The following is a 13,619-nucleotide window of genomic DNA, read 5'->3' on the forward strand; positions in this document are numbered from 1 at the left end:
TGCCTGTGTGACTACTAAAAACAGCACTTATTATACTGACTCTGGAACCGAATGGACATTAAAACTGGTCACATGTGCAGCTTGACTATTTTATGCCCTTTAGCTAGCAATTTATTGGAATTGTTAAATAGTTTAGTACAAGAACTAAGCCAGAATATCAAGACTCAGCTGGCATAAATGGCCTGTACTTGCTCATGCTAGTTTAGAATCCAGTAGGAGTAGCAATGCAGTGACTCATATCTTGTGAGATTTGTCTCTAGTCTGTTTTTTGCTTAGACACTTGTTATGAAATGGTATCCATTTATTTTCATATAAAACAGTACAAAACTACAAATGTCATTCATTTTTATGCAGCAGATCTTGTTATCCTGAGCATATTTTTCTGGATCTGGACATATACACATCTCTCTACTGAGGTTAAAGTGACACTAAACAAATACCCTTATTCTCCAAAAATAATCCATATACCTCCACTACTTAAAGCGGTAGTAAACTTATGTCTTAAAAATAAGAAAAAAATTGGTCCCCCTGCAGGTCTAATTTATAATGTACTAGTATGCACCGCATACTAATGCCGCGTACACACGGTCGGAATTTCCGACAACAAATGTTCGATGTGAGCTTGTTGTCGGAAATTCCGACCGTGTGTAGGCTCCATCGGACATTTTCCGTCGGGATTTCCGACAAACAAAATTTGAGAGCTGGTTCTCAAATTTTCCGACAACAAAATCCGTTGTCGGAAATTCCGATCAGGTGTACACAATTCTGATGCACAAAATTCCACGCATGCTCAGAATCAAGCAGAAGAGCCGCACTGGCTATTAAACTTCATTTTCTCGGCTCTTCGCACGTGTTGTACGTCACTGCGTTCTTGACGTTCAAAATTTCCGACAACATTTGTGTGACTGTGTGTATGCAAGACAAGTTTGAGCCAACATCCGTCGGAAAAAAATCCATGGTTTTGTTGTCGGAATGTGCGATCGTGTGTAAGCGGCATAACACTTAATGGCAGACTTGCAGAAAGATCCCTCCAGCCCTGTTACTGTTCTCCCAGAGCTTCCAGGTTTCGTATCTTTGGCCGGGCTGTGGTGACATCAGTCCCATGCATACGCTCGGGAGTCACATCACTGCAGCACACAGAGCGGGCCGGGTGATATTTCTCCCTGGAGTTACTTACGGGTATCACAGCTCTGGCACTGTGATTGGCCGGAGCCGCGATGACGTCACTCCCGCACGTGCACGCGAGAGCCGCCGGTAACGGCTCACTCTCTGAAGCAAATGGCACTTACGTGCCATTGCTTAAGTGTGCATGTGCCGATGATGTCGGCACATGCAGATACAGGGGATATCTCCTAAACCGTGCAGGTTTAAGAGACATATGGGGTAGCTACAGGTAAGCCTTATTATAGGCTTACCTGTAGCAAAAAGTGGATTGTAAGGATTTAGAACCACTTTAAAGTTATCTTTGAGTTTAAATTGCTTAGAACCCATTATTATCTTCACATGATTGAATACAGAGTGGTGTTTACCCTTCAGCGCTATTATATAAAATAACATCCCATTGTTTTCCATAATTAGTCTGTAAATACACAGAATACTCATGGTTGTATATAAAATACTGCAGATAGCTTATTAATGAAGTTTTAAAATCAAGAGCTTACGAACTTTGCAAAAAGTTTTCCAACAAGTGACTTATGCCGTGTACACACGGGCGGACTTTTCGACCGGACTGGTCCGACGGGACGAATCCGTCGGACAATCTGACCGTGTGTGGGCTTCATCGGACCTGCAGTGGACTTTTTCAGTCGAAAATCAGACGGACTTTAGATTTGGAACGTGTTTCAAATCTTTCCGTCGGACTCGAGTCCGATCGAAAAATCCGCTCGTCTGTGTGCTAGTCCGACGGATGAAAATCGACGCTAGGGCAGCTATTGGCTACTGGCTATCAACTTCCTTATTTTAGTCCGGTCGTACGTCATCACGTACAAATCCGTCGGACTTTGGTGTGATCGTGTGTGCGTAAGTCCGTTCGTTCAAAAGTCTGTCAAACACCGTCGGACCTTTGATGCTGAAAAGTCCGCCCGTGTGTACACGCCATTAGAAGCATTTTTGTGCCTTTTGGCAATCAATTGCCAGTTTAACCACATTTGTCAATGGTATCTGTAATACCTATTTTTATTTAGTCACAGGCTATTCATATCAAATGTGCACAAAAAGAATAATTCAGCATTTCCTTGTGATGGTGGTTGTGTTGAATGACTACTGTCTGCTGTAGTTTCTGTCTCAAAACTACAAGGCACCTTCCTCTTCCGACAGCACAGAACAGACACTAGCCTGCACTATAAAACAGATTGGAAAGTAGTACCATTGATACATAATGTTGTTTTAATGTCCTGCCTCTACACTTTAAAACTATTGTCAGAGATACTCCGATCTTTGCTATTATGCAAAAAGAGATCCAGTTATGGCAACAGTGGACTGATATAGTAAAAAGTTCATTTACAGCTAGTGGTCCTTAAAATGAATGTGGGGACTTAGATAACAGAGCCTGCTTTTTAAATATAGTAATATGTTTAAAATACATTTAGTTAGCTAATATTCTTCACAATCTTTAATTACATCATTAAAGAAGGAAACCTCTGAAGGATCATTGTAACTGTGATTGAGTTGAGTTACATCAGCAGCCATAAGAGATTCTCATTAATTGCACGAGTGAATGACACAAGATTTGATAGAAGAAGACTTTGCTTGATTAGGTTTTATCATACTATGACATTGTAGCAGTACTTTTAGCTCTGCATTGGTTAAGCTGCAGCATACCATCGAGTGCAGATAGAATATAATTGTGGGTGTGATGCAGCATTTAGCCTCACTGCAGTTACTGTTCAGCTAAGATGTGCTTTATCCGCTTACACGATTGGCTGAACGTCAGGGGGGACTGGTGACACATCACTGCAGATTACTTGATTGTTGTTCAATGCTGCTTCTCCTTACCTTAACTTAACTTGCCTCTCATATTTAACATTAGTACATGGTGCTAGTCCCTCAAACAGATTTCTCTAGATTCTATGTATTCTTTGGATACAACAGTGGCAGGTTTAACACAGTTTGGTGCATTGCTTAACCACTTCAATACCGGGCACTTTCACCCCCCTCCTTTCCAGACCAATTTTCAGCTTTCAGCGCTGTCACACTTTGAATGAAAATTGCGCGTCATGTAAAACTGTACCCAAATGACATTTTTATCATTTTTTTTACACAAATAGAGTTTTCTTTTGGTGGTATTTAATCACTGCTGGGTTTTTTATTTTTAACGCTACAAATAAAAAAAGACCGAAAATCTTCAAAAAAAAATGCATTTTTCTTAGTTTCTGTTATAAATTTTTGCAAATATGTAATTTCTCTTGGTAAATTTTGAGCAAAAATGATGTTGCTACATTTCTTTGGTAAAAAAAACCCAAATCAGTGTTTATTTGGTGTTGGCAGTGATGGACAGACAGATGTTTTATGGGGACACTGACATGTGTATGGGAAAGGGATATCGGTGGTGCCTGGTGTACTGTATGTGGGGTGATCTGTAACAGCTCTCTATGTAAAGTCATCCTCACACAGTGAGCTGTCACAGATCTACAGACAGATCCCCCCCTCTCCCCCCCGCCCCCCGCACTGAGTTCTCACTAAGCTTGGCGGGGAGAACTGTCACAGAGACTGAGGGCCAATCACAGTGCCCATATCCCGATCTCTGCTCAGCTGGATTCTGTGATCATAATGATCACAGGATCGAGCTGTAGCGTGCCTCGTGGCCGCACCACTCAGAACGAGGAAAGGACCACCCGGCTGTTTATGTGCAGTGGCCGGGTGGGAGGTGGTTAAAAGAGAAGTAGGGCCAAGGCTCTTTTGGCCCTACTTCTCCTGTAGGTCACAGGAGTGCACTTTGTTCTGAACTCCTGTGACACAGGATCAGCTGACAGCTGGCTAAAGTCTGCTATTGGCTGACGTCATTCAGCTGGTCCAGACTCTGGAGGGATCCCAATTTTAATGTTGGGATCCACCCAGATGCCTGACCGACAGCTGGCACAGCCTCTCATCATGCTGCTGACAGACCTGAGCCAGCTGCTGCTGACCCTTTCACAGCCCAGTGCTCTAGTGAGCGCTGGAGGGGCAGAGCACCGGCTCTCTGCTCACTGAAGACTGAGAATTGAGCAATCAGCAGTCTTTGATTGCTTGGATTTCAGTCTAATGCCCTGTACACACGGTCGGAAAAAGTGCAATCGGATTGTGTTGTCCGATCGTGTGTGGGCTCCATCGGACTTTTTCCGTCGGAATTTCCGACACACAAAGTTTGAGAGCAGGCTATAAAATTTTCCGACAACAAAATCCGATCGGTTAAATTCCGATCGTGTGTACACAAATCTAACACACAAAGTGCCACTCATGCTCAGAATAAATTAAGAGACGAAAGCTATTGGCTACTGCCCTATTTATAGTCCCGACTAATGTGTTTTACGTCACCGCTTTCAGAACGATCGGATTTTCCGAAACTTTGTGCAACCGTGTGTATGCAAGACAAGTTTGAGCCAACATTCGGCAGAAAAAATCCATGGATTTTGTTGTCGGAATGTCCTATCAATGTCTGATCGTATGTACAGGGCATTAGAGGTGGCAGGGGACAGATGCAGCTTCAGATCGATGCTACATTCACCTATGTAGGTTTGTTTTTTTCAAACCACATACTTCTCTTTTAATGTAAGCAATTAAAACTAGAACTAGTCTGTAGCTGCTTCTATCAATGTACAGGCTTATTCCATTACTAGTTGTTGCCTGTCGCCCCTTCTTAGTGCTTAATATGGAAATCAGGTCATTCAAGATAAAAGCTGATGGTAAAATTATGAATATTTTATTTGCACTATTAAAACACTGTGCAAGCAAAATGAAAAGAGGTTTTCAGGCTAAAGCAAGACATTTCAGAAAACATAATGTCACTGTTCTTGTTTACAGGTAGCAATCTATAAGGATCTGCTCACGTGGGTGTTTGGGGATGCTATGGTTTTCTTAATTGATGGATGATTTTCTCTGCTTAACTGATTAAGCCAACATGAGTTCAGCATAGCGGAGAGTGATTAGCTCCAAAAAGCACAAGGTGCAGCATTTTTTTAGACTGGAATTTTCTATACTATGCCCATGTGACAAGCCATGTATAAAGCTTTGCTGGACTGATGTCTACTTCTGTGATTCTGAACCGATGTCTCCTTTAAATTGTATCTTGAGTTAAGCATGCATAATGGCTCATCTGACCTTATCCAAGACCCGCTTGCCAAAAGCAGATTCAAAGGATTTTTCCACTAGTTGCACAATTCTAAAATATAGATGAGATACAAGTTAATGTATTCAGTAACATTTTGCTACATGAGATTGCAAACGTCTGTTGGGCAAAGGGACAGACGTAGCTGGTTCTATGTAATGTGGGGTTAAATAATAATCCTGATACACACAAATGAAGGAGTACTTTTATAACCTACTTCACACGATCGTAATGCTTACAAGTGAAATGCATTGCACAGGATATAATGGCATGCAATTTATAAAAGAGCTGAAAATTGTAGTTCTTATATTAATACGGTAATTCTAATTTGCTAGCTTAATTCTGATTCTTGATGCTGTCTGCCTCTACCAGGAAGATTCACCCTCTTTAGGCATGGTTACGGTTGTCACTAGGGGGTTGAAAGTCGAGAAAAAAAAAATGTTATTTGTCCCTGGAATAGGAATAGATGGGCAATCTTCCAAACTGTTTCTGTGATAACTGGAGGGATCTCCTCTTCTTTCCTATTGTGTCTCAAGACAGGGAGTGAAGGAAAATCTCCCAATGGGTATTGGGAATAGTTCAAAGTGACACAACCCTTCACCCCCTCCCCACAAGATACCTCTCATTACACAAATGCTGGAATTAAATCTCAGTATTTCCTCTCAGATAACTAGTACAATGAGGATTAACAAGGAGACAGGGAATCCTTTAGCATTAATCCAGCAGGACCCATTCAGAACTATTATATTACAAGCAGCTGTATATTTCTGCACTGTCTGACCTCTGGTGCTGTAGCAGAATGGTAGAGGTTCACAACACACTTTATAAATTTACTCTGAGGGGGTCATTATTTCTACATTTATTATAAAGATAACACATTACAATAAAAACAGTGTTGAAAACACCAAAGCTTTAGATAACATATTTTTAGTAATGACGGGTATCTTTTGCATGGCTCATGTTGAACTGGTATGGGAAGCTGTTCATTTCAGGGGAAAAAAATTACAGTATGAAAAAAGTCTAATTTAGGCAAGCTGAGGCAAAATGTAGAAAAGCAAAATGTTCCTTCAATAAGGCCATCCTGGAATTAGCTTACAAGGTTCCATTTAGGTTGTATTGTAGCAAAAGCTGTTCCATAATAGTGACAGATGTTTTTAGTGACTTAGGTGATGTCTCGCACATCTGATGTTCCTGGCTAAAACTAATCTCTTTCTGGTCTACAATATTTGTCCTCATTTAAACTTTATTTCACATTACTATTCCATGAGACCCCTGGATAGCATTTCTACATCACATCTCTCTAAGATTTGATGGCCCCCAATAGACATTGGCATCTTTTCTTTTTCCTGGCCTAAACAAATGACTGTCAAGGCTTGGAAGAAGTCTGATGTTGATTTGCAGGAAGTCATAGAGCGCACGAGAAGTTATCCAGCATCCTCAAAGACTCACAGCACTCTAATTACTTTAAGTTTGGTAAACCTGGCTTTAGTATGCCCTCCCTTCCTTGACTTCCTCTAGCTTTAGCTATTTATAGTTCTTTACTTCACACCTGGTCCACAGCCCCTTGGGTAGGGAGGGCTTGTCCCATTTTCCATATCCATTTCCTCCTTTCCTATTTTTTTTGTAACCTACTTTCCTAAGGCTTCCTTTCCTCCTGTCCTTTCCCCCTGTTTCTTTCTTTTGCTGTCCCTCTTCCATGCTTCCTCCCTTGAGTGTTTCCCTATTTTACCCCTTGTACGGGTGAATTCTATAAGCATCTTGACTGTGTTTTCCCAATGTTCGAGAAGTCTCTAATCCACTAAATAGGTTTTGAACAACCGACTGTTGAATTTTTCTACTGTATAAACCCTACCTTTATGCTGTTTTACATTGAATCGTTGCCCCTGTGTGGGCAATACTGTTAATATACCTTATTTTGAAAGTTAATAAAAATTGTTGAAACAGGAAAAATGTCTGTTGTAGAATTTAATAAGAAGGTCCAGCCTGGGTGAAAAAAATGAGAAGTCAGCAGCTACAGATTCTGTAGCTGCTGATTTTTAATAATAGTGCACTTTCCTGTCCTGGGAGCACCCCAGCCGATCTTCGGAACAACTTGTGGGTGCTGCTGCCACCATTCCTGGTAAGGGAACCCGGCAGTGAAGCCTTTCGGCTTCACAGCTGGTTCCCTACTGTGCATGCGCGAAGCGCACTGCGCTTTCTAATTGGCCCGGCGGTAGGGGAAGGAGGAGGGGGACAAACTTCCGAGAGATAAGCCCCGTCTCCAGGAGTGGGGAAGGGAACCTGTCAAAAACAGATCCTCGTTCCCCCCTCCCTCCTGAAAGGGGCCAAATGTGGCACCGGAGGGGGGGAGGAAGCGTATAAGTGGAAGTTCCCCTTTTGGGTGGAACTCCGCTTTAAAGTGGCATTCAATACTAGAACTAACTAAGCTTAAGACTGTTCCCTCCCACCTTTTAACTCATATACGAACTACCCGGTAAAAGGAAGGTGCTTAACTGGTCTCACTAGTGCTCATATTATTCCCTCAGCAGCTAGCTTCAGGGGAGAGAAGAGAGCGCTGACAACAGATAGAAAGCGTGGGCAGTGACGTCACCCATAGGCTTACCATGAGGCATCCACTTTTGCCTGTCCCTCCTCTCCCCTGAAGTTGGCTGTTGATAGCCGATCATGTGACCGGACCGAAGCACCCTTAGAATAGGTAAGTATAAGCATCTTCCTTCTACAGGGTAGTTAGTATAGGAGTTAGAAGGGAGATGGGAGCAGTTTTAATCTGAGTTCTAGCCAGGACTTCCACTTTAATTTAAACACAAGGTGCAAAATTGCTGGTGGCTTTAAAATCTCCAACTTCTGAAAAAGCAAAAACAAAATGAAAAAGTTGTTGTTTTCACTGAATGTTGACGAACATTCACTTTAATAGCCTTTTCTTTTATTCTTATAAGTAACCCCAAAAATTATGAACAAAGTGAAGTAAAATTTGTTTAAATGATATCTTCTGACATTGTGTGAGTTTTATAGATAGGATCGTCTTGATGTAATATTGTTTTGCCCTATAATCCATCAATATGCTTGTATGATAATGTGCTGATTGATTATTTTATTTATAAATGTTAATGCAACTGTCATATATTCAAAGCAGAGTTCCAGCCGTTCCTGTGTTTATTAAAAGTCAGCAGCTAAAAAAAGTGTAGCTGCTGACTGTTAATAAACAGACACTCGCCTGTACCACGGGCCAGCAATGCGGCCGCCGGAAGCCTCGGCTCTCTCCCTCCTCTCTGCGCCGCCGGCATCACTACTGTGGTCTGGGCACCTGGCTGTGACGGCTTGCGGCTGCACGGCCGGGTGCACACTGCACATGCGCGAGTCGGGAGGGGCCGCCTAGGCCTGAGCAGAAGTGAGAGCTGGGTACCTGTCAAAACTAGGTACCCGCTCCCCCCCCCTCCAAAAAAAAATAACATGCCAAATGTGGTATGTCAGGGGGTCAGGACTTTTGGGTTTAACTCCGCTTTAATGTTGTGCTTCCAGTTAAGTTTGATCCAACTTGGATCAAACTTAATTGGATTAAGCTTAGCACAATGTAAGTATGTATATCTTATACTTAATGGGCTGCTGGGGAAATGTAAATATGCAATTTATTCCTAGAGTTCAGATGCAAAGAGAAACTTCACCCAAAAAAATAAGTTAGCAGCTACAAGTATTAAAGGTACTAAAATGTATAACAGGTTGTAAGCAGAACAGAATAATTTTATGTTGTAATTGTACGTGAAGGTCCACTTTAACTATCATCAAGCTGTGTCCCGCAATGGATGATAAATGAAAGCAAACAGCAAAGTGTGATCCAAAAATAGTGATAATAAACATGGAAAAACACTTAAAACCAAATGCTTTCTCTAAATTTAATAAACATGTTTAGCTGAAATTGCCATTGAACTAAACGTATATGTATCTTTTTCCTTACAGTCGGACAGCAATACCAGCTTCTTGAAAGCTGCTCGATCAGGCAATGTTGATAAGGTACTGGAATACCTTAAAGGAGGAGTAGACATCAACACCTGCAATCAGGTATAGTACATGATTTTACTTCTACAACTAAAAGGATCGTGTCACTAGCCGGCCCACCTTGTTATGTCAATGCTATGTTCCAACTGTAAGCTACATTTCCACCACTTGGGATGCATTCTTGTTTTAAAGCAGGTATGTCAGATTCAGCAAATCCAACCAGGTGTTCGCTTGGGGCTGAATCATGGCCACTTTATCAGGAAAAAAATTCCCAGACTGAGCCAGGTAGACTGACAAGTGACAGATTCCCCATACATATATGAAATATATGCATGTTATTTCTTGATGCAGAGAGCAGTGGAGCATATTAATATATAGGATACCATTGCTGACCTCATGCTGAAAATGCTGGTTCCCTAACTGTTATTTTGACCCACATGTAATATTTTCACAGGTCCTGAACAATTATACAGATCTGTACATTTGAGAAAAGTTAAGCCAGCCATAGACCGTTTAAATCGTAGCTGGCTGGGATTCGAATTGTGTATGGGTAGGCTGATTGTACCCAAGTTAATCTATCGATTATGTTGGGTACAACCAACATGTTAATATTTTCGAAATACGGTTACTGCCAGTGACTATAGCAGTAACCATTGTATTCTGCTGGCCGGGAATACTCCCAGTGCCTCCCCACCCCTGCTGGCAGAATACAATATCGCAGCAGGATAAATTCCCCCATTAATACTGACTGTGTTGAGGTGGAAATTGAAGGAATGAAAATCGTATCATCAGTGGCCAGCCTTAGAGACATTTTTCTACATTTTTGTTGTAGATCAGAGTCAGAGATTCAAAATGTTGAAGCAAGCAGATAAGCATGACAGCTAGTCTGTGTTATAAGATTTGCTTATAACAAACACAGAACTACTAAAAGCTGATAAAGAGTAGCTCTTTGGGATCCTGAGATGTCCAGCAATAAGTTCCTCTGTCCATATATAAAAATAAAGTCTAAATGGTGTTTTATTGTTTAAAAACGTATTTTTTTAAATAAAACATCAATCTGGGTACTCACATCTTCCAGGTGCTGAAGCGCACCACTCTATAGCAGATAAAAGAAAAAAATTATGAGATAGCCTGTCAGTTCACAGCATTCAAACCTGCTGCCTACTGCACCGTCCCCTCCCCTACGCGTGTTTGACACAGGGATCAGTCACATGTCTTCCTCAGGGGGAATGTGACATGTCTCAGCAGCCAGCAGACCCCAGTAATCAATTTCCATTTGATGTTGGTTGCCTGGAGGGTATTTCAGTCCTCCCCTACTAAATGCCTCTCGCTCCAGTGTTTTGCCTGCTGCCAGATACTGCTAGCCATTATCCTGTTCCTGCTCCCGCTGCTGCCCCTGCCCTGTTTGCTGTACCCTGCTGTCTTGTACCTGCTCCCTGTTGTTCCTGATCACAGTTTTGTTTCCCTTTTCCCATCTACTCTCTGCACCTCCAGTTTTCCCCTGCTTTTCGGTGTTCCCCATTTTGTATATATTGTATATTATTAGTTATTAGATGGTTTCTGTTTGTTAGCTATTAGCCAAGTATTCTGACACTGGGTTTTTTGATTAACTTATATTTCCATTAATTATAAATAAGTGAGTAGTTGGGGCATATTAGCCACCCTCCTAAAAAAATGTTTTTTAGGTACCACATCCTCCATTGCAAAGTACAACCAGAAAAAAACCCTAAGTAAATATCTAAACAGGACCTGGAAGGTACCACACCAATTATATATAAAATATATCAAACATTTTATTACGTAATATCAAAGTAAAAAAAAAAAACTATAAAGTAATTGCATGATTTATGTAAGCTTCCATATGAAGTTGTATACATTATTAATCTTAAAGGTGCAGAATACATAAAGTCAAAGAAGCCCCAAAACAGAGCGTCCAAGCAGGGTCAACTTGTTTATTCAACACGTTTCACAGGTCAAAGCCTGCTTTTTCAGAAAAATCAACACTTTATGGGTATCTGCATAAGAGGCAGCAAAATGTTCAACTCGTTAAGAACAAATATGGCGTGCGCTCTGCCCATCCAAATATGGAAATGGATATGGGCAGGGACCAGGGAATTCACACAATCACTGAAAGATGAAAAAACATGTACTCAATGATCCATAGGGATGTATCCCTGGCTGCTAGTAGTTCGGTGCGGGCAGTGGAATGAGGGGAGTTGATGGCCATCTTACTTCTTTCCTCCCCTCCCAGTCCTCTCCCCTCCCAAATAAAGTTGAAACATTTCTGAAAATTTTGAAGCCATGAGAAAAAATGTTTTTTCCCTGTTTTAAAAAATGACATTTTGGAAAAGAAAAAAAATTTTGTGCAGATTAGTTTTAAAATTTGAAAGTCATTTTGTTACACTGGAAACATGAAATGCAGTGTATATAAAAGTATTATGCTTGAAATAAAAGTGCGGCTTATTCAGAAAATATTCTAAATTTGCTTTCCAAAATTGTATTTTTTATTACAAATGGAATAACAAGGGCTGTACAGTATACGTTAAGAACATTTTAACTATACATGAGAACTGGTAAACCACCCCCCCTTCCTCCTAAAAATGTAAAAGCTTCCTACCAATATGCATTTTCATTGACAATGCTGATCCAGCATATATTGCTCTTGCAAAAGCTTGATCAATGTTCTCCTGATTTTCAGGTGTCATTTGATCTATAAATTAGGTTATTGTGTATTTTTTGTGAGGCAGTGGTTTTGAGCTCTTCCTTACTTGAAGATGCTGCTGGTGAAGAAACTACTGTATCCCAACAATCACCCAACTGTAGGAGGTACAAGATGGAGTCCACATGCAAACTAAGTTGGAGCCTTTCCCCTGTAGTGTAGTGTAGAGGCAGAAATGCAAATTTTTCTTGTTCGAGAACTGCATAGAGAAGTATAGTGTTACTTGATATATTTTATATTCCAGGATTTGCTTGTCTTAACCACTTCAGCCTCGGAAGATTTGGCTGCTCAATGACTAGGCCATTTTTTGTGATACAGCACTGCGTCGCTTTAACTGACAATTGCGCGGTCGTGGGACGCTGTACTTAAACAAAATTAACCTCCACAAATAGAGCTTTCTTTTGGTGGTATTTAATCACCTCTGCGATTTTTATTTTTTGCGCTATAAACAAAAGAAGAACGACAATTTTGAAAAAAACACAATATCTTTTACGTTTTGCTATAATAAATATCCCACATTTTTTTATAAAAAAAAAAACAAAAACTTTTCCTCAGTTTAGGCCGATATGTATTCTTCTACATATTTTTGGTAAAAAAATTGCAATAAGTGGGATAGATTTATGGCATTTTTAATTTTTTAAAATCTTTTTACTAGTAATGGCGGCAATCTGCAATTTTTATTGGGACTACGATATTGCGGCAGACAAACTGGGCACTTTTGACACATTTTTGGGTCCATTGACAATTATACAGGGATCAGTGTTATAAAAAGATCAAGGGATTAACTGTGTTCCCTAGGTGTGTTCTAACTGTAGAGGTGATGGAACTGTCTAGGGGGATAAAGAGATCAGTGTCCATACATAGTATGAACACACGATCTGTCTCTACTCCCCTGAAAGAACCGAGATCTGTGTTTACACACACAGATCCCGGTTCTCACTCTGTCACAAGCGTTCGCGGGAGCCCGGCGGTCATCCCAAAGGCAAAGGCCAAAAGGCGAAGCGATGTAAGGTAACGTTGTTTCGCCCAGCCGGTCCATTCTGCCGCAGTAAAACTGCGGCAGCTGGTCGGCAAGTGGTTAGGCTAGGAGAACTTGCAATAATTTAATACTTTACATTAAGGATTGACCGATATAGTTTTTTCAGTGCCCATACGATACTGATATTTCAGCCGCCTCTCAGGCTGATAGCCGATATTGTGTGCCGATATTCTGTACATTTAAAAAAAAAAATATATATATATTTTTATCACTGTTATTGCCATCACAAGTGATGTAAACATCCCTTGTGACAGTAATAGGCAGTGGCAGTATTCAAAACATTAAGATCAGCGTTTTTGAATACTTTATATTTTTTGAAAACTGGCACCTTTTAAGATGCCAGTAGTCCGGGAAGTGATGTCATGACATTGCTTCCGGGTTACTAGATCCAAGACCCAAATGAAGCATCGGCTTTGTTCGGGTCTTCGGCCAGTTGGCGGACGTGCCGGCTGGTTGCTCGGGCCTCCCGGTGGGACGGGATAGCCCAGGCGAGCAGCGGAAGGCGGCGGGAGGGGAGTGACGCTGCTTGTAATAACAGCCGAGCGGCTGCTTAGCTGCATCGGTTG

The 13,619-nt window shown here is 41.2% G+C and overlaps 1 protein-coding gene across 27 annotated transcripts in view; it reads left to right on the forward strand.

Moving 5' to 3' along the window:
* ANK2 (ankyrin 2) overlaps nt 1-13,619 on the forward strand; it is a 793,913-nt gene that overhangs the window by 497,600 nt on the left and 282,694 nt on the right. For all 27 annotated transcript variants that reach the window (XM_073602841.1, XM_073602877.1, XM_073602815.1 and 24 more), the window contains one exon: nt 9,257-9,358. In XM_073602841.1, coding sequence (XP_073458942.1) covers nt 9,257-9,358 — 102 coding nt within the window. The remainder of the gene's footprint in view (nt 1-9,256; nt 9,359-13,619) is intronic.

Source organism: Aquarana catesbeiana, linkage group LG01 (assembly GCF_042186555.1).
Source record: "Aquarana catesbeiana isolate 2022-GZ linkage group LG01, ASM4218655v1, whole genome shotgun sequence".
NCBI lineage: Eukaryota > Metazoa > Chordata > Amphibia > Anura > Ranidae > Aquarana > Aquarana catesbeiana.